This window comes from Ovis aries, chromosome 19, assembly GCF_016772045.2.
Source record: "Ovis aries strain OAR_USU_Benz2616 breed Rambouillet chromosome 19, ARS-UI_Ramb_v3.0, whole genome shotgun sequence".
NCBI classification, from domain to species: Eukaryota; Metazoa; Chordata; class Mammalia; order Artiodactyla; family Bovidae; genus Ovis; species Ovis aries.
In genome coordinates this window covers 60,195,919-60,222,377 of record NC_056072.1, presented here as the reverse complement: position 1 = coordinate 60,222,377, position 26,459 = coordinate 60,195,919, and the positions used below count along the sequence as shown (strand labels likewise).

The 26,459-nt window shown below is 58.0% G+C and overlaps 1 protein-coding gene across 1 annotated transcript in view; it reads left to right on the top strand.

The window, feature by feature from the left end:
- Positions 1-26,459, top strand: part of CHCHD6 (coiled-coil-helix-coiled-coil-helix domain containing 6) — a 91,420-nt gene that overhangs the window by 53,533 nt on the left and 11,428 nt on the right. The window contains exon 5 of the mRNA XM_027957877.2: positions 10,365-10,448. Coding sequence (XP_027813678.2) covers positions 10,365-10,448 — 84 coding nt within the window. The remainder of the gene's footprint in view (positions 1-10,364; positions 10,449-26,459) is intronic.

The window sequence follows — 26,459 nt, the reverse complement described above, 5'->3', positions numbered from 1 at the left end:
ACTCTTGTACATTGGCCGTGCGCCCTGTGGCTCTGGTGAACCCACCTGTTACTGTGTTGGTGTCAGTCTGTCTGCTGAAGTGCCGTGTCCTTGGCTTTTCCTGCACAGTCATGTCACCTGAGTGTCGTGGCAGCTCTGCTTTTTCCTTTCGAGTTCCAGGATGGGAATTTTAAAAATTTTCATTGACTTTCTTGCCTTGTTGTACTGGCTGGACCTCCAGTACAATTGAGAATAAAGATGGTTGTCGTCATTGTCTGGATAGCTATTCTCTTGGCTGTGGGTGTGGAGGGATGCCCAGCGTCTCACCATCGAGTCTGATGTGAGGGCAGGTTTTCTGGGTGCTCTCTGTCATGTTTCTGGGCTGAGTTGCAGTTCTACCGTGAGTGTGTCTGGAGTTTCGTCGGTTGCTTTTTTGAATCTGTTCATGCCCGTATGTTTTTCCCCTTTATTCCATTACTGTGCTGAATCGCACCTGATGGCTTTAAGGCGAGATTCCTGAGGGTCATTCGGGTGGGAGCAGCCTCTGTCCTTGCTGCCTGGCTAAACTTCTGCTTCCGACCTGGGCCCTTCTGAGGGGTCTCTTCCGTCTCATGCACAGCTTGTCGGGGTGGCTGGTCCCTGAGGAGCAGTTCCAGCGCATGGGCTGTGGGTGGCCTGTGTCCCGGATGCCGGGGGCTCCAGTAGCGGGTGGGGCTGGCAGGGCCCTCTGCACGCTCCTGGAGCCCTGCCCAGAAAGGCCTGCGGGCAGCTTCAGCCAGGCCCCATGATTGCTCCCCTGTGAGCTGAGCCTCTGCCTCCGTCCCTCTCGGGACCCTCTGTCCCACACACCTGGATGCCGTGCCGGGCGCTCACTGTCCCTCACAGCCCCTGGGAGACGTGTCCTCCCTGCCTGCAGCCTCTGCTCAGAGGGGTCCATCAGGGCAACGGCCCGGGCCCGCCTCCTTGTCTCTTGGGTGAGCTGGACGTTGGCCATGGGATCTTCCTCTTCTTTGCCGCCAGCTTCCAGCTCCAGCAGAGACGGGCCTTCAAGGGGGCGGTCCTGAGTGTCCGTGTCCCTGCCTCCCATCACTGAGGCCCCGCCCACCCCTATTGCGTCAGGCCTCCCCCGCTGCCCCTCTGAGGGGTAGGTGGGCAGGATGCCCGCAGGCCTCAGGCTCCTGGAGGTGCCCCGTCCCCAGAGGGGCACTGGTCAGTTCCCTCTGCTTCCTGGGTCCCCGGGAACAGGACGCAAGTGACCCGCACTGGCGGCCTGACCTGGCGGGGGGCTGGTGTGGGACCAGGTGACCCCAACTGCTGCAGGCCAGAGAGGAGGACGGGCCACACAGGGCAGGCCCGGCCCGCGCGGTCTGCGTGCTGGACCTCTGGCTTCCGGGTCATCCCTGTGGGTGGAGCAGCTCGCAGACCCCGCCCTCAGGAGTGTTCCCCGGGACCCAGGGTAGTCCCTGCGTGGGGGGCCGGGGAGTGAGGGGAGGCGGCAGTGTCCACGACTCACACACACACGTGTGCACACGCCCACACACGGTCGGCTCTCAGCAGGCTGACAGCCCGCGCTCACTCCCAGGGCAGGGAGCTCCCCCGGGGGGCGGGCTGCACGCGGCAGGTGCTGTGGCTGCATCTGCCCCCGTTGGGACGGCGCGCCTCCCGCTGGCCCGGGTTGGGGGCCCCTCCTGTGGGTGGACGGCGCGCCTCCCACTGGCCCGCGTTGGGGGCCCACTCCTGCTGGCCCGGGTTGGGGGCCCCTCCTGTGAGGGGAAGGTCTGCACCGCTCGAGACGGTGTTGGCATGTTGGCTCTGAGCAGCTCCGAGCAGCGGCAGCCTTGAGTGACCGAGGCCTGGCCTGTTGCGGCTCTCTGGCCTGTGCGGCTCTCTGGCCTGTGCGGCTCTCTGGCCTGTTGCGGCTCTCTGACCCGGGCCCTGCGGAGCAGCAGGGGCCGCTAGTCTCCCCGGCCGCCCACGCGGGGACTACCCTGGGTCCCGGGAAACACTCCTGAGGGCAGGATCTGCGAGCTGCTCCACCCACAGGGATGACCCGGAAGCCAGAGGTCCAGCACGCAGACCGCGCTGGCCGGGCCTGCCCTGTGTGGCCCGTCCTCCTCTCTCTGGCCTGCGGCAGGTGGGGTCACCTGGTCCCACACCAGCCCCCCGCCAGGTCAGGCCGCCAGTGCGGGTCACTTGCATCCTGTTCCCGGGGACCCAGGAAGCAGAGGGAACCGATCAGCACCCTGTGTGTGCACGGGGCAGTCCCGGGGAGGGGCTGTTTGCTGGAGAGCAAGTGGGTCAGCTCCCTGGAGACTCTTGAAGGCTGTGGCCTTCTGTGGGGGCCTGAGCTGGGCTTCTGATCACGTGAGCCTGTCAGTTTAGTTCCTAGGGCGTGTGGTCGATGCCTGCCCACCAGGTGCCCTGCTGGACGGACGGGGCTCGGGCCCCTCCTGCGAAGTGCGGATGTCTGCAGGGGCATCGACAGGTCAGGGCGTACAGCGATGCTTGGGAGCCGGTGTGCTGGGCGTCCATGCAGGCGTGGGGGGTCTGGTTGGCCGAGAGGGGAATGATGACAGCCCGGCCTGACGCGACCGTGAGACCCGCCCCGCTGAGGGGGCAGGGCGGTGGAAGGGAGGCCGGCCCGGGTCCAGGGCTGGGGCCTTCAGCGCCTGAGCCAGGTGCCCGCCCCACTGAGGGGGATGGCACGCCCCTGCCCCCACCCTCCAGGGTGTGCGTTTCCCAGGGGCAGAGGGTCCAGGAAGGCAGTGCCTGGGTGAGTCCGCCTGGCTGGCCGGCAGGGCGCAGAGGAAGAGGTGCCCTGCTGGAAGAGCGGAGCCCAGGGCCCAGCCTGCCTGGAGGGGGCGGCATGCTCAGGAGCCGGGGTCCCTCAGTGCCGCAGCCGTCACCTGCCAGGGCCCGGGGTTCTGAGCAGACGCCCGCACGCCCGCACCTTCCCTGGCCTCAGCGGCCAGCTGAGCGGCCTCCGTCCCGCGCCCCCGAGGCCCCGCCAGCGCTGGGGTCGCTCCTCCAAGTCCCCACACCCTGTGGTCGCGCCCGTCATGGGGCCGGTGGTGTGGGGGCGGCGCTGCCCGGAGCCCGCGTCTCTCCAGGGCCTGGGGACAGGCACAGGCTCGGGGCGTGACCAGGGCCCCTACGCCCGTCCAGCACGTCCGGGGCTGCGTCCCCGCCTCTTTGCTCTGAGGAGCTGTCAGCTCACATCCGGCGGGCAGGTGCTCCGGGAGCCTCCGCAGGGCTGGACAGGGGTGGGCCCCTCGCCGGCGGCCGGGCGCCTGGGTCCTCGGTCCACAGCCGGCTCCGTGCGAGCGCCCCGGCCCAGGCGCGGGCGGTGTGGGCGGGTCTCTGGGCCCCGGGCGCCCCCCCGCCCCGCCCCTCGAGCCTGCCCATCTGCAGACACGGGGCAGCGCCGCCCTGCTGCCGCCCCGGGTGAGCGGGCGGGGCTGTTCTCCGCGCTCCTCCGTGAGACGTGCGCGGCTGAAGGCCGCAGGCTCCTCCGTGAGGCTCCGGGCTGCCCTTGAGCAGAGGCAGCCCTCACAGCCACTGCGGACGCTGTGTGCCCGACGAGAGGGGTCAGGGGTCAGCCGTCCTCCTGGGCAGCAGCCGTCCAGCTCAGCTTCTGGGAGCTGGGTTAAAGCATGAATCAGTCGGATCATACCAGGGTCCTGCTCAGAGCTCTGGGCTGGCTTGGGTCAGCACATCTGGCCTCCCCCCACCTTCCTGCTCCCCGGGCCAAGCCCGCAGCCTGTTGCCGGGGAGGCTTCTGCCTCCCTGGTGTGGTCCTGGGGGCCGGGGGAGAGTCCGTGACGGCAGCATCTCATCTCTGCGCGTCCTTGCTGGGTGGCTCTGGGAGACTTCATCACTTTGTGCCTCGGTTTGCTTGTCTGTTAAATGGGTTTACTTGGTCCCTCCTCACCAGATGATTGGATGAATTGGAGAAGCGCTTGAGGTGCTGTCTGTTGACTTTTTATACAGGGCCGCCGCTTTTTGCTGCCTCAGCCCTGTCGCTGAGGAGTCACCTGTGATCCCCGTCTCTGTTGTAACTGAAGTCGTACCTTCCGCCCCGAGTCTGGGTGCTGCTGAGAGGCAGTGGGGGCGGGGCGGTGGGTCAGATGCGGGGTCGCGCAGGGGAGCCAGCCTGCGATTCCCGGGCCGGCTCTCCTCTTACTGTGCTGCTGCGAGCCTGTCTGCCCTGCAGGCACCCTGCTGGCTCAGCTCTGTGTGTTTTCAGAGGCGCTCGTCTCTGACTGTGACGGGGGTTTGTCCGTGTTCTCTGGTATGTCAGGTCTGATTTACGTCTTTGGGGTTTCTGTTATTAGGTGCGTTGTTATTGTTCAGGCGCTCAGTCGTGTCCGACTCTTCGCGACCCCATGGACTGCAGCATGTCAGGCCTCCCTGTCCATCACCAACTCCTGGAGTCTGCTCAAACTCATGTCCATCAAGTCAGTGATGCCATCCAACCATCTCATCCTCTGTCATCCCTTTCTCCTCCTGCCTTCAATCTTTCCCAGAATCAGGGTCTTTTCCAAGGAGTCAGTTCTTCTGACTCCAAAGTATTAGATTTTCAGCTTCAGCATCAGTCCTTCCAGTGAATATTCAGGATTGATTACTTTTAGGATTGACTGGTTTGATCTCCTTGCTGTCCATTGTTCGGTGCTCATCCCAGGGACGGGGAGCCTGGTGGGCTGCCGTCTATGGGGTCGCACAGAGTCGGACACGACTGGAGCGACTTAGCAGCAACAGCAGCAGCAGCCTTCTTTATGGTCCAGCTCTCACGTCCACACATGGCTACTGGAAGAAACTACTAGGTGTGTAGACGTTTGCAGTCGTTATCTCTTCTTGACTGTCTCTGTTATGACTGTGAACTTGCCTTCTTTATATTGTGTCTGGTAATGTCTTTTGTATTGACTTCTCCTTTATCTGATGTTAATACAGCTTCACCAGCGTGCTGACACTTAGTCTGCCCCTGTATCCTTTTCCCATTTCTAAGACCCTTTTTGCATCATTTTTATCAATAACGTAGAGCTGTTCTGCCTTTGCGTGGGGGTGTGTGGTGAGCAGAATAACGGCCCGCACAGATGTCTGTGCCCTGACCCCCAGGCCTGTGATGATGACCTCTCGCCTGGTGACTGGGGCTGTGCGATGTGACTGACCTAAGGGCATGTGACGGGGAGAGGGCCCTGCATTACCCTGGGGAGCCCAGTGTCCTCATCAGGAAAGAGGGGACAGGAGAGGCAGAGGAGGAGGCGTGATGGTATCTCAGCGGTGTGGGCACTGTGAGGCCAGGAGCCCAGAAGCAGAGGCGGCCGCTGGGCGCCGGGCAAGGTGAGGAGGCAGCCCCCCCGGAGCTGCCAGGAGGAAGCGGTCCTGCTGGCGCCGCAGTTTCAGCCGAGCGAGACCCCCGGACCCTCTGCCCTCCAGAGCTGCGCGGAGCCAGTCTGTATTGTTTCAAGCCACTGAGTGTTTGGTGAGTTCTTGCAGTAGCAACAGGAGGCTAACAGGGTAAGCGTGTTCAGCGTGATCCGTGGTGTGAGTGCCCCTAAGTCCGCCGTTTGCTGCTTGCTTTGTTTCTTCAGCGGCCCTTTGCTCCTCTGTGGCTACTTTCTTGCAGACTTTTTCGAGGGAGATGGTGGAGATGAATCAGTATATTTTAGGGTTTCGTTTTATCTTCTCTCCTGACTTTTTGTTTGTGCCTTTTTTGGTTACATTTTTAGTGGTTATTCTCAAAATTACTTTTTAAAAAAAGACTGTGACAATCTATGCTCAAAAAATGTTCGGTTGCTCCAGGAATTATTTAAGAACTCACAGAAGCGCCCTGCCTGGGATTTCCTGAGCTTCTCAGATCTGTCTGTGGCGTTTACTTAGTTTTGGGGGATTCTCGGCCTTCCCCTCTTCGTTTTCTTGGCCGTCTTTCTCTCCTGCGGGGACTCCGATGAGCGCGTGCTCTGCCGCCTGGTGCTGCCCCACAGAGCTTGGGGGCCTGTTTCGTTCTGTCTCTCCTGCTTTGTCTGGTTCTGTTTCAACCTGAATAATTTCTGATGACTCATTTCCATGTTCCTGGGCTCTTTGCTCTGCCCGCAGCCTGCTAATGAACCGCAATCTCTCGCATTTCCCTTTGGTTCGGTTCTATAGTTTGGGTGATGTCAGTGACGGTGGAGGAGGGGCCTCTGAAGACCCTCTCTTCCATAAAAGCAATGAAGATGCTCAGAGCCTGTTTTTTTCAGAACTGAAAATTGACCAAAGGCTTGTAGCCATCCAGAAGCGTTCGTTCAGGAAATAATGGTGAATCGCAGTAGGACAGCGAGGCTTGTGGCATTTCAAAATGTGCTGTTCCCATCCTTCTCTCCCCAGCTAAGCAGGGACCTGGAAAACCAGCGCACGTGTTCATGGTGAAACCCAGCAGCCTCGGCAGAAGAGGGCTGTGTGTGTTAGGCCCTCTGTCGTGTCTGAGTTTTTCGGACCCTGTGGACTCTAGCCCGCCAGACTGCTCTGTCCATGGGATTCTCCAAGCAGGAATTCTGGAGTGGGTAGCCGTTCCCTTCTCTGGGGGATCCCTCCAACCCAGGGATTGAACCCAGGTCTCCGGCATTGCAGGCTAATTCTCTACTATCTGAGCCACTAGGGAAGCCCAGAAGGGACTGGGAAAGGACTGGAGTCCTTCAAAGCCCCGTCCCCAGAGGTCAGCATCCTTTTTCCTGCTTGGGGGGTTTCCCGGAGGACCCCACTCACAAGGCTAGCCTTATCGGCCGTCACTCAGGTTGCCCAGTGGAAGCAGCCTTTCCCCGGGGGGCGTTTGCTGTGAACCGTCGAGCCCGTTGTTGAACACTGGCTGCCTGACAGGTGGGGGACAGTTAGGTGCAAACAGTAGGGTGACCCAGACGCTCGGGAAGAACAGCTAGAGAAAGGGCGGACACAGAAGGCTTCGAAAGCTGCTGACGTTTTCCGGGGAAGCTGGAGGCCGCATGCTGGGTTGGGCGGTGCTTGGGGAGACATCAGGGCGTGCACACTCAGACACGTCACGCCAGACGGTCAGAGGCCGCGGTCAGAGACAGGGTCTCGAGGCCAGCAGGGGCCAGCAGCCTCGGCGAGGGGGCGCCCGCCTCCCCATGGGACGTCTCTACCGCTTCCCCTGTGGCGCCCACCCTTTCCTGCTGGATTCCCCGGCGTGGTAACCATGGTTATTTTAGAGCCCCTCCGCATTGACTTCAGCATCCGGACCGTTGTCGCAGCTGGCTTTGTTGAGTGTTTCCTCTTGTGGTGCGTCTTTATCGTTTTGTTTGTGTGTTTAAGTTTTTGACTGAATGCTGAGCCTTTTGCGTAAACAAGTCAGAGTGGTGGGCCCTGCACTGTATATTTATATCAGTGAAGGCTTCCTTTCGTTCTGTGAGGTCCTCGGTGTGGGGGGCTGAGCCTCTGATGGGTGGCATGTAGTAGGGTTTCCCTTTTCTTTTCTTTTATCCAAAGTGGAATTTTTTTCTTTAAGGGTAAGATTATTTGGTTTGCATTTTATATTAATTATTGACAGATAACAAGTCACACGCTGAGTGGTTTTAAGCAGTGACCACGTGTGACGGCACAGTGCCCACGGGGCTGCACTGGTCGCAGCGCGGCCCCTGCCCTCGCCTCTCGCGGCCGCAGTCCTGTCCTGAGCCCGCCAGGCTGCTGGGCCGAGGCTTCTCAGCTCCGCACTGTGGGGTTGTCCCCAGAAGGCAGCTCGTGACCCCAGGTGGGTGGGCTCCGCGTCTGTGGGCGAGTTGGGGTTTCTGGACCGGGACCACGACCATGGCCTCCCTGGAGCCTGCCACCTCCCGCCCAGCCACCGCTACGTGTCAGGGTTTGGGGGTCACTTTGGGGCCGAGCGCAGGGCCCCAGGACCCTGAGGACCCTCCCAGAGGCCGTGACCCCTTGCGTGGGCTCTTCTCTCCTCGCCCCCCTCCCCTCCCCTCCTCCAGCCCCCACGCCTGCCCCCCCATCTGCTCAGAACGCCCCGTCCCCTCCTCCTCTGCTGCCCCCCAGTGCCCGCATCCTGAGCAGACATGGGGCCCTGGGCTCAACTCTGCGCTCTCCAAGTCTCCCAGCGCCCCTGTCCCGACATCCTGGGGCCCTCGTCTCTGTGCTGAGGCCCTGTTTCCTCTACTGCCCTCAGCTTGGGGCTTGTCTTAGGCGTTTGACTCCTTGCTTTGAAGGAATTCTAATTTATAATGTTTGCCTGTGTAGAGGCTTGCCTGTTTCATAGTTTTTTCTTTTTTAATGAGAGGTTCATGTACCTTTTTAAGCACCTTAAACTCACATGTTCAAATTCCTTTATCAACTGGAAATTTGAACACTGGGTGAATATTTGATAATGTCAAGTAATTCATTGTTTTTTCTTGGTATGCAGTGCTGCTGGTTCTGTTTAGGAAAATAGAAGTCCTTATCTGTTAGAGAGATACTGAAGTGCGTGCGTGGGGGTGGCCTGCTGTAGGGGCCTGGGGAACAGAGGTGGGCGCCAGGGACGGAGCAGGATCTCCCCTCGTTTACCCTCCGATGCTCAGTGACGACTGTCTGGCTTTTAAAAGTATTAACACTTATATTACTCAATATATTTTAATATTACTGTAATATCTGGGTTTATTTAATGTTATTTAATGCATAACACATTTTCACATAATAAAAGTTTTGGAAGTCCCGTCTCCCGGCGTCCCGCCCCGTCTCGGCGTCCCGTCACGTGTGTCTGCAGTGGCTGCTGGTTTGCTGGCGGCCTTTCTGAGCTTACACTTCCTCACGTGTTTGGCGTTTGGTTTGCAGGCTTGTTTTGAGCCACAGGTTTGATTGTGGCCTTTCTTTCTCTGTTTTCTTGTCTCGTTGCCGAGCATGTTCATGGTGGCCTATACCTGGCCCGGTGCAGGCCCGTCCCGCGCTGCCCAGCTATGGCCTGGGGTTCACGGGCCTGGAGCCTGGGCGTCTGGGCTGAAGGCAAGTTCAGGCAGACTGAGAACCATGGCCGATGTGGGATCCTAAGGATTTTCTCAGCAGCTTCTTGTTCCAGGGGAGCCCTGGGCTCTGGGGCTGAAGTTGGCCCCCGCCCAGCCCTGCCCAAGCCTGCGGCTCCCGCCTCCCCAGCCTGCGTGCCCGTCTGCTGCTGGGTGTTCATGTCTTGGCTATGCACACGGCCTGGCCGCGTGGTTGTCCCCTCCGCGTGTTTGGAGCACAGAGGCGCACTGAGCGTGCTCCCCTGCCCCCTGACTGCACCGCGCACCATCCCCACCCTTCCCTGCCCTTCCCGGACCGCGGCCTGTGAGCAGGGCCTGCACAGTGGGGACACTCTGCTTCCATGCTGGGCAGAGCGCGCTTCATTCCGTGCTTCTTCCCAGAAGACGGTTGGGAAGCGCCCTTAGGGACAAGATGGCCTCTGCAGTTGTCTGTTTCCTGTCCACTGGGATCTGAGCCTCATGAGGCCAGCACCTTCCCCGCACCCCCGCCCCTTCCCGGGGGATCCCGCCCCTCCCCGGCCTGGCTGCTTCTCAGGCCTGCTTGTCACATGGCACTGTCCACGTTCCGCTCTGACCTGGGGCCACGGCAAGCCCGCTGTGGACTCTGTCGTGTGTCCCCCAAGCCCGGGTCCCTGTGTGGCCGCTGGTCCGGGCGCTGTCTGCTGCTCTTTCTGCAGCCCCTGTGCCAGGCCAACCCTCGCCATTCTCAGGCAGAGGTGGGCTGGAGTCCCTGACCCGGGAGGGCCCAAGGGCTCTGGGGACACGGCCTCCCCGCAAGGAGCAGGATGCAAGTGCCTGTCCCGGCTGATGCGGCATCCCCGTGCCAAGGCCTGCCGGCGGTTGGGGGCTGTTGAGGGTCCCCCGGCTGGGTGAGGGTGAGGAGGGGCTGGCCGGGTAGCTCGGCCTCAGCCCGCTGTGACCCTGGGAGGCCCTCGCCCGTGTGCACCGGCCGTTCTCTTTGCTCCCTCAGGAGGCGGAGGGCAGCTGCCCCCGAGACGTAGGACGCTGGGTTCCCACGCTGCCCCCTTCAGATCCCCGGCCCCAGACGCAGGGGCTCTGCTCGGCAGGAGGAGATCGGGCGCGATTTGGCGGCGTGTGTGCAGTGCTTCCATCCCAAGAGCCTGGGGTCCCATCTGCCCAGACGCCATCCCCCCCCCCCCCCCCCAGCCCCGTGGGTTTGAGCTTCCGGCCGTGCTGAGGCCCCTCTGTCTCTGCGTCGTCACGGGGTCTGGTCACCCTCCTGCCTGGGGAGCCTGTGGGCACCTGGCCGGTGCTGGGAACATACTTGCCCGTGTGGGTGCCGCAGGGTCCTCCCTGGATGGCAGGTGGTGGCCTGGCACGGTGTGGGCTTCGGCTCCTAAGTCGCCGACAGCTGACTGGGTTCTGCTCTCCCCACAGGCCAGGGAGCTGGAGAGCCAGGAGGCGGAGCTGAGACGCCGCGACGCCTTCTACAAGGAGCAGCTGGGGCGCCTGGAGAGGCAGGTGGGTCCTGCAGGTCCAGGGAACTCGCCCCCTCGGTCTGCTCTGGGAGGAGCCTTGCGTGCAGTAGCCTCGTGTGGTTGCTGATTCTCCTGGGGCCGGCGATCAGCGGCCCATCCTGCTTTCCTGAGGGTGGGCCTCTGAAGTGAACGAGACGCGGAGACACAGTGCCTGCCCTTCCAGGCCCGCAGCGACCCTCGCAAAGCCAGTCGTAACTTGCTCACTGTTCGGGGGCTCGTTTTGCTGGTCGTGCTGGTTTTTCAGACGAACGCCTGAGGGCGTGGCGGGGGGTGGGGTGGGGGGCGGTGAGCGTGTGGCTCTTCCTGCGCCCGAGCCCAGGGCCAGGCCCCCCTGCCTGCCGTCCCCATGCGTCCTGGAGGCTCTGTCTCGGTCTGCAGCTTCGAGGCTGGAGGTGTCTCGTGGGCTTGACTGCAGCCTGTTCCGTGGAGCCTGGCCGTGGGGCAGGAGGGCGCTGCCTGCTCCACAGCTGCCCTCTGGTACCCTCGGTGTCAGGGACGCCAACGTGTGAGGGGTGCGGGTGGCAGGCCACCCTCCTCTGCTGTGTCCTCAGCATCCCGTCCCCCTGCCCCACGTCCTTGGTCACGTCCAGACTCCCTACTTGTGCTGAGGGGCCCTTCTTCTCAGTGGGGTCTGCCTGCCTGGTCGTGGGCCGTTACTGAAAGTGTCCAGGAGACCCATGGAGACGCTTAGACACCAGCCCTTCGCACAACAGGAGCTGGGGCTCTGGGGGGAGGCGGGGGGCCTGGCGCGGGCCGGGCATGCCTTTTCTGGGGACGGCTCTGTTTCTGTAACGGAAGCTGCTGCTGTTGTGTTTCTGTATAAATCTGCCTCGTTTACTGAAGGCTCAGACCTTGACACTCTCAGCTCTGTGCACACAGCCTCAGGGACTGGCTGTGTCAAGCTCCTCTTTTTTCTTCCATCTTCTCTTAAGCTTAGACACTGATGGTGGAAGCCTGTTTAGGGGCATTGGAACCACAGCTGGTCATCCTGGACTCCCAGTAGCTGGGAGCTGGTTGCGGGGGCCAGGGGGCGGGAAGGTCAGGCTCTTGCCCTGAGGACGCCGTCTGACCTGCTGTGTGCTCGGCCTCGTTGGGCAGGAGAAGCCGGGGAGCCGCAGAACGCGGCCCCGTGTTCTGGGGCGTGGACTTCGTGACCCCTGTGTCCTCGCTGTTTACTGTGCAGGACAGCGTGGCCTGTGTGGCATGTGGCGGCAAGTGTGGGAGGCGTGTGAGGCCGCTGCAGCAGCCCCGTGTGGAGGGCCCGCGTCCCGCACGGACAGTCTCCTGTGAGCACGCCCCCGCAGGAAAGGCCCAGGTCTCCCGGCTCGCTCCTCTCCCGGCTCTAGGTCCCCTCGCCCCATCCAGCCCCGCGTGTCCTGGTGGCGGAAGCTGCTGCTCCTCTGCGCCCTGCGTCCTCGTCTGTCGCCCACGGGAGGGGCGCTGGCCCTGACGGTCTCCTGGCCTGGTGGCCAGCCCTCTGTCCCCGGCCACGGTTCTCACGGCCTCGTCTGCCCTGCGCCGCCCCGCCCCGCCCTGGACGCCACCTGCTCGGGCCTGGTGTGTGCGCCCCTCTCCCCTCCTGGCCCAGCTCTGTCCCCTGGCCCTGCCCTGGCTTCTGCACCGACGTGGTTGATTTGCCCTGGTGACTGCCAGGTCAGGACGCTGTTCTTACACGTCGCAGCACCAGCCCTGCAGGACCCAGAGCAGAGAGGGGGCGGGAAGGGCCGTCTGTGGATGGCAGGCCCCGTGCAGGTCCCTGCAGAGGGCAGGCCGCCCCACCTCTGTCAGCAGCAGCTCAGGCCCACCTCCAGACGACGTGGCCTCCTGCCTCCCACAGCAGGCAGACGGCCGGCGCTGTCCGAGGGTCACATGGGGCCGTGTGGTCTCCAGGGATCCAGGGGCCATCTTACTTGGAGCCATTCTGAGTAAACCCGAGCGTCTGCAGGGGTCTCGGAGGTCTCAGAGTCACAGGGTTCTGGCTTCTCAGCTCAAGCAGAGGGAGGTTGGCTTATTCACCTGAGTGAGAGTCTCAAGAAAGCACTTCACATCTTACGTGAGGTGCTTTGGGATGTACGGAGTTCCGGCCTGCCTCACCTCTGGGAGGACTGTCCCCGTGGACCCTGTGGGCCTGGCTTCCTGCCGTTCTCCCAGGAGCACCACAGGCCGTCCCGCCTCCTATTCAGAGGGCCACAGCCGGCAAGCGTTGAGCAGGTGCTGTCGGCCTCCGACGAGAACGCCAGGTGCCCCTTAGGTGAACACGAGGTGGCGGCCCCTGGCTGCCGGTTCCCAGCCTGCGGCGTCGCCTGGACGCTGCTCCATCCCTGTGGGTGCCGGGGACACATGTTGGCTGGTGGAGAAGCTGGTAGACAGTGCTGCCAGTTGGGTTTCCACCAGCGCTGGACCCGGAAGCCGTGTTGCGGGCCTTGGTGGGGGGGCTTGGGAGGGGCCCGGGAGCTTAGCGATGGGGACGTAGTAACCAGTGCTCAGGGCTGGTGGGGGTACTGAGCCGGACTGTCAGGACTGTGGACTGTGCGAGGCGGCAGGTCTCCTCCGGACCCTGGAATTGCACTTTGGAGGTCTTCCGTCCTATCAGTGGTGTCCTGAGCACGCTCCCCGCCCCCGGTGAGCACATGTGAGCACATGACCTTGAGCACATGACCTCGAGCATGTGGGTGGGTAGCGCTGTCCAGGGTGCTCCCGCCCTGTCCTGTGACCACCCTACCCCAGGAGAGGCCTCCCAGGAGACACACCCGCTGCACAGAGACAGTCTCGCAGCAGACTCCAGTTGAGGCAGCGCCTTTTCTTCTAGATGACTCTCAGATGTGTTAACCGTGGAAGGAAGAATGAGAACTATGAGAACTATGAGAAAGTCAGAAAAATCCTGCATCAGTAGAATTTAAAGAGGGAAAGCAGGCAAGTGACTCAACAGATGGAGGAGTTGAGCAGAAAGCAGAGAGTGGGTTTAAATGGGATCCGAGAGGCATCTGAAGGGTTTTGAAAGGGAAACATGCAGATTGTGAAGATTTTAAGTTGCTGGGCTGTGAATGATTAACTGCTGGCTGAGATTCTGAGCCCAAAATCAAGCCTCTGTTGAAATGAGAAAAACGACAGTGGTGTTCAAAACGCCTCAGTTTTCAAAAAGAAACTCAAGAAATCAGAAATCAGATAAATCAAGAAACTCAGATAAATCAGAAACTAACAAGATTTTTACCTACAAGCAAGGAGTGGGAATGGGCTCGGAAGACAGGGAGGGTGAGGGACATCTCTGAGTATATTTTTATAAGTAGTTTGACATTTGAATCATGTTGCTATTTTTCTTATTCCAAAAATCAAATCAACAGAGATGGGATTAAAAATTAATAGAAGCAGAAATAAATGAACCCAGCTGTCTGTCAGGCAGATAGCAGCCTGCAGAGAGGGAGCCCCCGGGGGTGGGGGGGAGGGACGGCCAGGTTCCCCTCCCCTGCTCCCCGCCAGGGGCAGCCGGGAGCCCTGGATATGTTGCAAGCCGCCGAGGACTGAGAGGAGGAGCCACAGTGGGCTGGCCCGTGTGCGCACGCGCCCTCCCAGGGACAGCGTCTCGGGCCCAAGCTCATGGCAGACGACCACCCAGGCGGGCTCCTGTTGCCTGGATTAAGAGGGAGCCCCCAGCAACACTGGAGGTTGGGGGGTAGCCCCCAACACGTGGCTCCAATAAGTGTCTTCATCCCTGGGGGTCAGAGACACGTTTCTTCCTGTGAGAAAGCAGCATACCGGGGGATCCTGCCCCAGCAGGACTGTGGGGCAGCCAGGGGCACTGACCCAGGAGGAGCACTTCGCCATGTGGACCAGAGAGAGGGTCCTTGCTCCCACCTAGACCATCCATGAGCTGTTGGCCAGCAGGGCCCCTGGTGTCTGTAGCCCAGAGACGCCTTCCCACCTGGAACACTGGGGCCTGCACTACCGGAGGACCCCTAGCAAGTGGCTCGCAGGGAGCACTTTCTGCCCCAGGGTCTCAGCAGAACCAGGCGGGTGCAGACGTGCAGTCAAGGCTCTGTTTCCAGATGCCGAGCAGATTCCAGGGAAGCTACACCTGCCCTCACAATCACGAAGTCTCTGAAAACTAGAGACAGGACTTGAAAGCGGTCAGAGAAGACTGGTGCTCCTGGCACTGACGTGACAGGTGAGGCAGCCCTGCCTAGCATCCCGGAGGCCAGAAGGAAGTGGTCTGTTACCAAGCCCTGAAAGAAAACTCTCAGCCACGAAGGCTACACCCACCAAAGCTGCCCTTCAGGACAGAGGAGGGAATGACATTCTCAGGCCACAGAGAGCTGGGGGAGGGCGTGGCTGCCAGTGTGCCTGTGAAGAGTGGCAAAGTGAGTTCTTGAAACAGAGACAACGATAAAAGAAGTAATTTTGGAATATGAATAAGAAATAACAGAACAAATTAAAAATGCAGATAAATACAAGAGTATCTTCTGTCACAGTCACTGTTAAAATCATATTTGATTGTTAAACAAGGTGACAAGTCACGATGCGAGACAAATGCACATGCGGAAATGCGTCTGTGTCTGTCTGTAGGTATAGCCACACCTGTGTCTCTATCTGTGTCTGTATCTGAATCTGTACCTATATGTCTATACCTGTGTCTATATCTCTATCTCTATCTCTATCTGTATCTATACCTGTATCTGTATCTGTATCTGTGTCTGTATCTGTATCTATTGCCGGGGTCCAGCCCTGGTGGATCCAGGGAATTTGAAGTGGGGACGGCGTTGGCGAGGAGAACTTATTTATTTTTTAATATAGAAATATAAGATTAGATTATGAAGAGATAGTGTAGTAGGAAGATTAAGTGGAGAAAGAAGGCTGAATAATTTGGTTTACTTGAAAAGCCACTAAAGTTCCAGACAAGGAGCTTGCACTGTCTCCGTTGGGCCACCGGCGTCCTCTTGAATATCGGGGGGTGCCCCGCCTTGGGCTCCCCCTCGCGTGGATCTTAAAAGCCGGGACAAGTAAGTAGACATGGTGAGCCTCCACGCCCCAGATGGGAATTCAGCCAGAAATTAGAGAGGAGACACAGGGGAAACCAGTCCAGTGACTGGCCCGTCCTCTGTTGTTCAGAAGGCCTTTTATACTTTTGATAAAACATGGAGATCAATGGGTAACACAAAGTTATGCAGCGTTAGCAGCCCAGACTCTTATCAAAACCAGGCTTTCTCTCTGCATACCTAATTGTATACACAAGTCTTAGGTGATTTACATCATCTTCTGGCCAAAAAGGCCAAGTAACATTTTACAGCCTTTTTTCTGATAAGGGTTTGTCAACCAGAAGACTTATTTGTGTTGATCTTCCCAAAGTCTGGTGCCACTCTCAGAAAGCACTAAATAAAGTTACATTCTTACACAGCAAAGATACAGCAACTTATAACAAGCAGAGGGAGTACAGTGATTTACAGCAAAAGAGAAGCAATTAACTCAAAAGTCCAGTGTTGCTAACATCAAACCTATTATATATCTTTTTCCATATCCCATTTACATTGATTAACATCCTCCCAGGTGCCTAAAAGATGAAGAATATGGAGGCCTGGCGGCAATCATTGAGTCAACAGTGAAAACTCTTCGCCAGCATGATTTTTAGCTCTTTAGAAAGGCTCTGTATCTTTAAGATGCTTTTAAGCTTTGTGCCTCTCGCGGTTGGGGGGCTGTAAGCAATTCACAAGCTGTAAGAGGTCCAGGGAACCTGTTAGGCAAGCTAGAGAGCTATCAGAGGAGTTTAACTGAAACATCCCTTTCAAATGCAGAAGACTAAAGCCCTGACTTGACTTTTTCCAGAGAATATCAGAAGAGTGGAAAAGCAGGCAGATTTTAATTTTTTGGGGGGTGGATGCTCAGGAAATTCCAGGGGGAACCCCTGAAGCTTGATCACGTCCTTGCGTTTTGTCAGGCTTCCTTCCTCATGACCTTGTCACGGGCGGGATTCCTCACGCTGGCCCCCGGCGTTCTGGACCTGGGCCTGGCCCTGGCCCTGGCCCTGGACCTGGACCTGGACCTGGACCTGGACCTGGCCCTGGCCCTGGACCTGGGCCTGGACCTGGACCTGGACCTGGACCTGGACCTGGACCTGGACCTGGACCTGGACCTGGCCCTGGACCTGGCTCTGTGCGTGCATGCACAGTCTGCACATGCCCACGCTGACTGCACGCGGTGGAGGCCGAGGAATGTCAGTGAAGGCAGGCCTCAGGCCTCACTCTGGGTGGCTCAGCATGGACAGCAGCACGTTGTGCGTTCCGTGTGTGTCGCGATATTGCACAGCGCAGCCGCTGAGACAGTTAGGTTGAGCAGGGACTCAGACACGCTATTAATAAGTCAGACGTTTAACCCACAGGAAGAAAGAAGAGAGAAACAGGAGGAACAGAGAGAACAAACAGAAAATATGTCCTGAAGTGGTGGACTTGAGCTCGGCTGTCAGTGATAATCCTAAAGGCAAATGGTCTAAGTAAACCGATGAACGCTGGGGGCTGACAGAGAGGGTCTCTCTCTCACACGCACACAGACACGGGCACGCACAGAGCTGCACGTCTATAAGAAACTCAAATGCAGTGCCGTCTGAAAAGGGAAAGGGTGAGAAGAGACACTTAAACACTGACCCGGAAAACCACGCGGGCAGTCATCAATATCAGATGCAGTGCTTCAGAGCAAAGAAAATCACGAGACACAAGGGAGGACATTGCCTGATGGAAGGGTTTGCCTGCCAGGAGGGCATGGCGACCCTCGGTGTGTCTGCACCAAAGAAGACACGCTGTCACCTCCGTGGGGCAGAAGCAAGCGGTCTCAAACAAGAGTCTGAGTCCTTAACACCCTCCTCTCAGCAGCAGATGGAAAATCAGCAAGGGTATAAAGGGTCCAAATGGCATGTTATCCAACAGCAGCAGAACTCATATATTTTCAAGCGCCTGTGAGACCAAGGTAGTCTGTATCGTGGGGCAAAATGCTAACCGTAACAAATTTGAAAGACTCGAAACCAGTGTATCGAAATACCTGGGCTACAGCTTAAGCAGAGTTGAATGGGAAATGTATAGCAGTAAACCCACAGATTAAAAAAGTTTCAAAATCTCAAAAAATTAGGAAAATAACAGCAAAATAAACCCCAAGCAAGTAGAAGGAAGGAAATAATAAAAGATAGCAAAAAATAGACTCATGGCAGGAAGACAGCAGAGAGGACTAATGGGACAGAGTGCTGGTTCTTGGGGAGAAATTGGTGAAATCGACAGCCTCCAGCAGGAACATAGAAGGGGTAGCGAAGACACGAGCCCCTCAGCAGTGAAGCGGGCTGCGTCCCCGCGGATGCCACGGGCGCCACAGCCACTTGGAGGGGAGGGAGAAACACCGCCTCGTGCTTGGAGAGCCTGTGATGGAGAAGAAATGGGCCAGTTCCTGGAAAACCACAGACTGCTAAAACTCAGCCCAGATGAGGTTGATACACAGAATAGTCCTGTAACCTCTGAAGAAATGGACGTCATGACTGTAAGACTCCAGGAGAAGAAATCTCCAGGCCAGATGGTTTCTCTGGAGATCTCTACAAAGAAGAATTATGACCAATTTTACACAATCTCTTCTAGAAAACACGCTCAGGGGAAACTTCCCAGCTCATTTCATGAAGCCAAGTTTGTCAGACAAACAGTGTTACCAAACCAAAGGCAAGGGAAAACCACAGACAATGTCTCTCATGAAGTTAGACACGGAAGTTGTGTCAAACTGAGCAGCGCATGAAAGAACTACACACCACGCGTGTACACCACAGTCTACAAAGCGCGGTTTATTCTGGGTGTGCACTGGGTCAGCGTCGGAAAAGCAATGAAATATGTCGTCTCTGACAATCTAAGGGAAAGATCATAGGACCATATTAATTGATCCAGAGAAGTATTTGACAAAAACCAGCTCTATTCATGATTTAAAAAAAAACCCTTAGAAAATCAGGAGTAGAAGAGAACTGCCTTAATTAGTTCCAGAGCAGGAGATGAGAGACACAGACAAGTCCCCGAACCCTCAGCTCACACCAGAGACAAAGGTGAGGCTCTGGATGTCCATCCCTGTCTGGGCAGGGGGCACTGTCACCAGGCAGGCACCAGCCTCTGAGGGAGACAAGGAAGAGAAAACGAAGGCTGTAGCTCAGAAGGGAAGGAACAAGACGGTCCCTGCTTTCATGTGGCCTGAACATCTTCACGGATGACCAGAGGGGCCCAACAGAAGAAAAGAAAATCCTGAAACGAATAAAGGCGTTAGCGAGGCCACCAGACTCAAGATCCGCACATAAGAATCCACTGCGGCACAGACCGCTGTGTCCTGCGAGAACCCACCGTGTCACAGACCGCTGTGTCCTGCGAGAACCCACCGTGTCACAGACCGCTGTGTGCTGCGAGAATCCACCGTGTCACAGACCGCTGTGTGCTGCGAGAATCCACCGCGTCAGACTGCTGTGTCCTGCGAGAATCCACCGCGTCAGACCGCTGTGTGCTGCGAGAATCCACCGTGTCACAGACCGCTGTGTACTGTGAGAATCCACCGTGTCACAGACTGCTGTGTGCTGCGAGAACCCACCGTGTCACAGACCGCTGTGTGCTGCGAGAATCCACCGCGTCAGACTGCTGTGTCCTGCGAGAATCCACCGCGTCAGACCGCTGTGTGCTGCGAGAACCCACCGTGTCACAGACCGCTGTGTGCTGCGAGAATCCACCGTGTCACAGACCGCTGTGTGCTGCGAGAATCCACCGCGTCAGACCGCTGGGTGCTGCAAGAATCCACCGTGTCACAGACTCCGCTGCATTACAGACTTCTGTGTGCTGCGAGAATCCACCGCGTTACAGACCGCTGGGTGCTGCGAGAATCCACTGCATTACAGACTGCTGTGTGCTAGCAACATCTGGATCCTGAGATTAAAGCCAGCAAAAGCAAGATCTGTAAGCAGACCTCATCAAAATCAAAACTCTGGTTCTGTGGAAGACCCTGTGAGCAGGATGAAAAGAGGAGCTATGGACAGGGAAAAACATTTGCAAAGCACACTCCAAACAAAGGGCTGTGATCTGGAATATAGAAGATACTCTGACAGCGCTCCCCAAAATTAAGCATGAAACCCAACAATCGGATTAGGAAAATCCACCACGGGGGTATACAGATGGCAGATGACACACGAGAAGAGCTTCCCACCATTAGCTGTTAGACATGCAGATTAGACCTGCAGTCAGACGGCGCTGCATGCCTGTCAGGGCAGCGGGCACTGTTCCTTGTGACATGCTGAGGGGTGTGCAGAGCACAGCGAGGCCACATGTGTCCACACGGCACACGGGAACCGGCCTGAGAGGGGCCTCCGAGCCAGCGTAGACGCCTCATGTGCACGCCACAGTGGGCGATGGCAGACAAGGGCTGTAACGCGGTGGATCTTGAAAAGAGACTCTAAGCCCAAACTGATACAGAAACCTCCAGAAACAGAAGGAGGAAGGACAGGAAAACTGTCTTCACAAACAGACAGCTGATAAACGTGGAAGGAATGGGGGGCTGCGGCCTGTTCCCCGCCACCGTTCAGTTCAGTCCAGTCGCTCAGTCGTGTCCGACTCCCTGCGACCCCATGAGTCTCAGCACGCCAGGCCTCCCTGTCCATCACCAACTCCCAGAGTTCACTCAGACTCATGTCCATCGAGTCCGTGATGCCATCCAGCCATCTCATCCTCGGTTGTCCCCTTCTCCTCCTGCCCCCAATCCCTCCCAGCATCAGAGTCTTTTCCAGTGAGTCAACTCTTCGCATGAGGTGGCCAAAGTACTGGAGTTTCAGCTTCAGCATCATTCCTTCCAAAGAAATCCCAGGGCTGATCTCCTTTAGGATGGAGTGGTTGGATCTCCTTGCAGTCCAAGGGACTCTCAAGAGTCTTCTCCAACACCACAGGTCAAAAGCATCAATTCTTCGGCACTTCTTCACAGTCCAACTCTCACATCCATACATGACCACTGGAAAAACCATAGCCTTGACTAGACAGACCTTTGTTGGCAAAGTAATGTCTCTGCCTTTGAATATGCTATCTAGGTTGGTCATAACTTTACTTCCAAGGAGTAAGCGTCTTTTAATTTCATCGCTGCAGTCACCATCTGCAGTGATTTTGGAGCCCCCAAAAATAAAGTCTGACACTGTTTCCACTGTTTCCCCATCTATTTGCCATGAAGTGACGGGACCGGATGCCATGATCTTCGTTTTCTGAATGTTGAGCTTTAAGCCAACTTTTTCACTCTCCTCTTTCACTTTCATCAGGGGGCTTTTTAATTCTTCTTCACTTTCTGCCATAAGGGTGGTGAGGTTATTGATATTTCTCCCAGCAATCTTGATTCCACCATGTGTTTCTTCCAGCCCAGCGTTTCTCATGATATACTCTGCATATAAGTTAAATAAGCAGGGTGACAATATACAGCCTTGATGTACTCCTTTTCCTATTTGGAACCAGTCTGTTGTTCCATGTCCAGTTCTAACTGTTGCTTCCTGACCTGTATACAGGTTTGTCAAGAGGCAGGTCAGGTGGTCTGGTATTCTCTTGAAGAATTTTGCGCAGTTGATTGTGATCCACACAGTCAAAAGCTTTGGCATAGTTAAGAAAGCAGAAATAGATGTTTTTCTGGAACTCTCTTGCTTTTTCGATGATCCAGTGGATGTTGGCAATTTGATCTCTGGTTCCTCTGCCTTTTCTAAAACCAGCTTGAACATCTGGGAGTTCATGGTTCACATTGCTGAAGCCTGGCTTGGACAATTTTGAGCATTACTTTACTAGTGTGTGAGATGAGTGCAGCTGTGCGGTAGTGTGAGCATTCTTTGGCACTGCCTTTGTAGTGAGAATTAATTCAGGCAAACGCCATGACTTCCATGTTGGGAGGGAGTCTGCCAGCACCCCTCCTCAGCTCGCGTGCTGCTGTCAAGGGTGGGGGTGTGGCCGAGGTTCTAGGTTCTACACAGCAAGTCACCCCTAAGCTGAGAGGCGTCCAATGGCTCCCGGTCAGGGTCACGGGCTCTGTGAGTCGGGGGCTCACGAAAAACAGGTCCCCTCTGCTTCCTGCGGTCAGGAGTTTCCTGTGGGCGTGAAGGGTCCCGGCTGTGGTAGAAGTCCAGTGTTTATCTAGAATATCAGAGTTCCTCCGCACTTGTGGGGCGTGGCTGAAGTGTTGGGAGGTGAAATACCCTGGTGACTGAAGCAGCTCAAGTGGCGATCGGGTGAGTAGGTGGACAGGCAGGGCCAAGCCCTGCCCTCCTCTGCCCCGGTGGAGACAGCAGGCGAGTGGGTGGACAGGCGGGGCCAAGCCTTGCCCTCCTCTGCCCCTCCTCGGGCAGATGGCCCCCAGCCCCTGTGGCGGCCACCACATGCTGCTTGGGCTGGAAATGGTCTTTGGGGCCTGTCTTGTTTCTTCTGTATGTATTCGCTCTCTTCTTGGGCTTTCAAGTTCGTCAGAGCCCCTTGTGGACCCACGTGCCGGCTGCCAGGTCCTCAAGCACAGCCCAGCAACACGGGCCCCATGCCTGTCCCCCTTAAGAGCTCCTGCGGGTTTGCTGTCTCCGCGTCTGTTGGGCTTTATTTGTGGATGTGAAAACAGGGCCTTTTAGAAAGTACCCTTCAGCAGCACCCACACGTTAGGTGGACCTGTGGACCTGTTGGACCTGTTCCACGAGGACCTGTTGGACTTCTGGGTGCTGCGACATTTCCACGCACCGGGGGCTCACGCGTGCTCTGCGCCTGCACCACGGAGCTCCCGTCTGGGCTCATGTCTGTCGTGCAGGAGGAGCTAAACCCTCACGTGCATCTGTTGTGCTGCATGTCAGGTTCTTCCGCGGAGGCTCCAGGAAGGCTGCCTGGTGTGCCCAGCGCCCGGCCTCAGTGGACTCTGTCTGCAGAACCAGCAAGGTGAGCTGTGTGATGGGACTCGGGCTGGCACACAGCAGGTGCTCATCACAGCCTCGTTCCCTCCTGTGGATGAAATCAGAGAAGAGGGAAGGCAACCCTTTTCCAGAGTCTCCTAGAGGCATTCGTAAACACTTAGCGAGAGCCTTTTCGGTGCTTGAATGAGTTAGTCATTTTTGCAGTAATGGGGGGAATTCTCTTTAACTTAGGTAATAAGTTACACCTCATATACATTTGTTAGGTAAAAAGACGACCAGGACACCAAAAAATTGTCTCAACAGGCTTTCTAATGGCGAAGCGCTGCTGGGTGGGGTTCCTGGACCCGAACGAGGCAGGTCGAGGAAGTCCGCGCCCCGACCGTAGTAGAAGCGGCTTATATGCGTTCCTTGCGAGGGATGGTCAGGGTAATGGACGGGGGTTAGGATAGGTCACCAGGCCGAGGCGTTGCGGGCTGATAGGTCCTTCTACGTGGCTGGGGTGGGGCGGCTTTTAGCTGGCGCAGTGTGCTGTCATTGGTCCCCAGGATCTGGGAGGCTCATTCCATTAGGGACTTCACCGCCTGCGCGGGGAGAGAAGGGACGGCCCATCATGGCCCCGGGGTCCGGCCTTACAACACTGAGCCAACAAAGTTCCGTACAGTCAAAGCTATGGTTTTTCTAGCAGTCATATATGGATGTGAGAGTTGGACCATAAAGAAGGCTGAACATTCAGAAAACTAAGATCAGGGCATCCAGTCCCATCACATCATGGCAAATAGATGGGGAAACAATGGAAACAGTGAGAGACTTAATTTCCTTGGGCTCCAAAATCACTGCAGATGGTGACTGCAGCCATGAAATTAAAATACACTGGCTCCTTGGAAGAAAAACTATGACCGACCTAGACAGCATATTAAAAAGCAGAGACATTATTTTACTGACAAAGGTCTGTCTAGTCAAAGCTATGGTTTTTCCAGTAGTCATGTATGGATGTGAGAGTTGGATCATAAAGAAAGCTGAGTGCCAAATAATTGATGCTTTTGAACTGTGATGTTGGAGAAGACTCCTGAGGGTTCCTTGGACTGCAAGTTCAAGCCAGTCCATCCTAAAGGAAATCAGTCTTGAATATTCATTGGAAAGACTGATACTGAAGCTCCAATCCTTTGGCCACCTGATGTGAAGAAACATCTCATTAGAAAAGACCCTGATGCTGGGAAAGATTGAAGGCAGGAGAAGAGGGCAACAGAAGTTGAGATGGTTGGATGGCATCGCCGACTCAGTGGACATGGTTTGAGCAAGCTCAAGCTCACACTCAAGCCGGGAGCTGGTGAAGGCTGGGGGAGCCTGGGGTGCTGCCGTCCGTGGGGTCGCAGAGTCGGACGCGCCTGGGCAACTGAGCAGCAGCCAGAACACGCTGAGCGGTGCCGTGCGTCCCCACAGAGCCTGCCGGCAGCCTCTGGAAGCTGTCCCGAGACCAGAAGCCGGCATCAGAGGCGGTGACAGCACGCAGAAGCCTCGCCTGCTCAGGGGCGCGGGAGCAGGCCTGTCTGCACAGCGGACTGTGCGAGTGGCTGTGTTTCCAGTCACCTGGGAGGCGACGGGGCCCCTGAGGCAGTCCGCCTTCTTCCCTCCTTTGATTTTCTCTTTAAAGTTCTCAGACCACAAGCATCAAGCTCCTGGGGAACGTAGAACTCTGCAGTGTGCCGCTTCGGACTGCAGCCAGGTTTCCCAGAGGGTGGGGTTCTTTGTGGAGTAGCAGCCGTGGCTGATGGCACGGCGTCCTCAGCAGCAAAGCAGGCTTAGCCTCAGGCGCCCCTGGCTGGGGGCAGCGGTTCTCACGTTAGGTGCCCAGGGCACCCCCCACCCACCCCGCTCCGGGAACTTCTTTAGACACCAATGCCTGGGCCTACCCCAGACCACCACCCAGCAACCTGCAGGCTGGGCTCCAATGGCCCTGTGGCTCCAGGGCTGAGGCCTGCAGGTGTGAGGCCACAAGGACAGGGAAGCACGGAGGCGGGGCCCCACCAAGGGCCCCAGGAGTTTAGAAAGCGGCTATGCTGCCTGTGGGCACCTCGGTTCTGCACACCTGTGCTCCCAGGCGTCCTGAGCACTCAGGTCTGTGGGAGCACGCTGACCAGCAGGCCCGGGGCCAGTCTGCCCCATCAGACAGGCTGTGAGCGCTGCTGCTGCAGGCCCCTGACCCGGCCTCCAGCGGGCCCATGCCCCGGCTGGCCGCTCGGGGACGTGTCCAGCCCTGGAGCCAGGTTCTGGAAGCAGGTGCCGGCGTCACTGCCACGGGAGCGTCCTCTGAGCCTGGGGCCCGGTCTCAATGCCAAGCACCCCTGCGTGGGGAGCCTGGCCGGTACCCCCGTGGCCTGAGTCCCTTCCCCGTGTGGCTCCTGGTCCTCCAGCTGCCCGTGGGGAGCGGTCCTGGGACCTTGACCCTGCGGCCCTTTGCTCAGGGTTTGGTCACCAGCAAGTCACAGAAGTGGAGTTAAATTTGTGTCTCTTCATTTTGAAAAATTCTTTTTAATTTTCTGTTGTGCTGTGCATTTTGTTTTCAAACTAATTAGCTATTCATTTAGCCAAATATGTTTCTGCAAGTGTGAGAAGCAGCTGACCCGCATGGAGGCCTGGCTGGCTGCCAGGCTTTTGTGAGGACAGAACTGCCCGCCTGGCGGCCAGCCTCCCGCCACCATCGCACAGCTCAGGTGTCCCGGTCCCTCACGTGCGCTCCCAGCAGCTCCCCACTCCAGCCGGAGCCGACCCCCATCCTGAAGGGCCCTGCTACAGAGCGCGAGTGTGGACCCCGTGTTGCATGGGCCTAGTGTGGAGTGTGTGCGTGTGGGCGCGTGTGTCTGCATTGATGTCTGCATCTACAGGGGTACTGTCCACACGGAGCTGCCCAGGACGCTCGTTTTCTCTTCCTGAGGGTGAGCAGCAGCCCCCCAGCCACACTCAGCAGCCCCTCAATGTGCGAGGATGCTCAGCAGGGCCCCGGGGAGCCCAGGCCTCGAGGAGCTGCAGCAGGAAGCGGCGGGGCACCTCCCCCCTGACTGTTCACAGGCACAGGTGCTCACAGGGGGCTCTTGCCTGGAGCCAGCGCCACACTCCAATCAGCAGTTCACACTGCGGCCAGGCCCTGCTGGCAGGAAACGGGCTGTGGAGGCGTCCAGGTCGTGGGTTGGCGGTGGGGGGGGGGGGGGGGGGGGTCCAGGCCCTGGGGGGCCTGGTGGGAGGGGCTCCGGGGAAGCGCCGCTCCGGGCTTGGAGGGCCTGCCAGCGGGCTGGCCCCGGCCTGGGGTCCCCCTGAAGTCCCTGGGCCCCACGGCCCCGCACGGCGGTTCACTCCTTGCGGCCGCAGAGCAGGGCCGAGCCCGTCTCCTCTTCGCTCCTTAAGTGTGCCTTGAGATGCTGTCTCCTGTGGGGGGGGGGGGTCCGAGCCCCTCCTCCAGCCTGGCCCTCGGCGCTCTGCCCCGGCCGTGTGCCCCCTGTCCCCCTGCCCTGGGAGATCTGCCCTGCTCCACCCTCAGCCGCTCCTGGGGGCCGCTGCTTGGGCACCACCAGTGCCAGCCGCTCTGGGCATGGATGGGGCGACGCAGCTGGAACTCCCTCCCATGGGGAGCTTTCCTCCAGGAAACACCGTCTCCCTTCCAGATAATTCCCCTGGCTGCCGGTCGGTGGGTGTTCAGATTTTAGAGTTTCATTGTTTCTTCTGTGCGGGCCCACGCACCCCGAGCGTCTTAAACTCGCCGTCTCCGTGGCCTCTGTGGCAGTGCCCACAACACGGCTCAGGGGGCTCTGCGACTGTCCGCAGGGCACAGAGAAGCCGGGCAGTGGGCCCCCTGGGCTCCCGCTGCCAGGGGCCCTCACGCAGGAGCGGCACACCGCCCTCCCAGCCTCGCAGGCACCCACCCTGGTGTGATGGGGACTGCCTGACGCGTCCCCCCCTGCCGTCCCCCTCACCTCCACCTTCTCTTTTGAGCTGAGAACCCAGGCCCTTGGAGAAATCAGACAGGATGAAATATGGAAGCTGCTCGCGAAGTAACTGAAGAAACACCACGACTCTTAAAGCCCGTGGAGATAAGGCTCACACCTCCTTACTCCT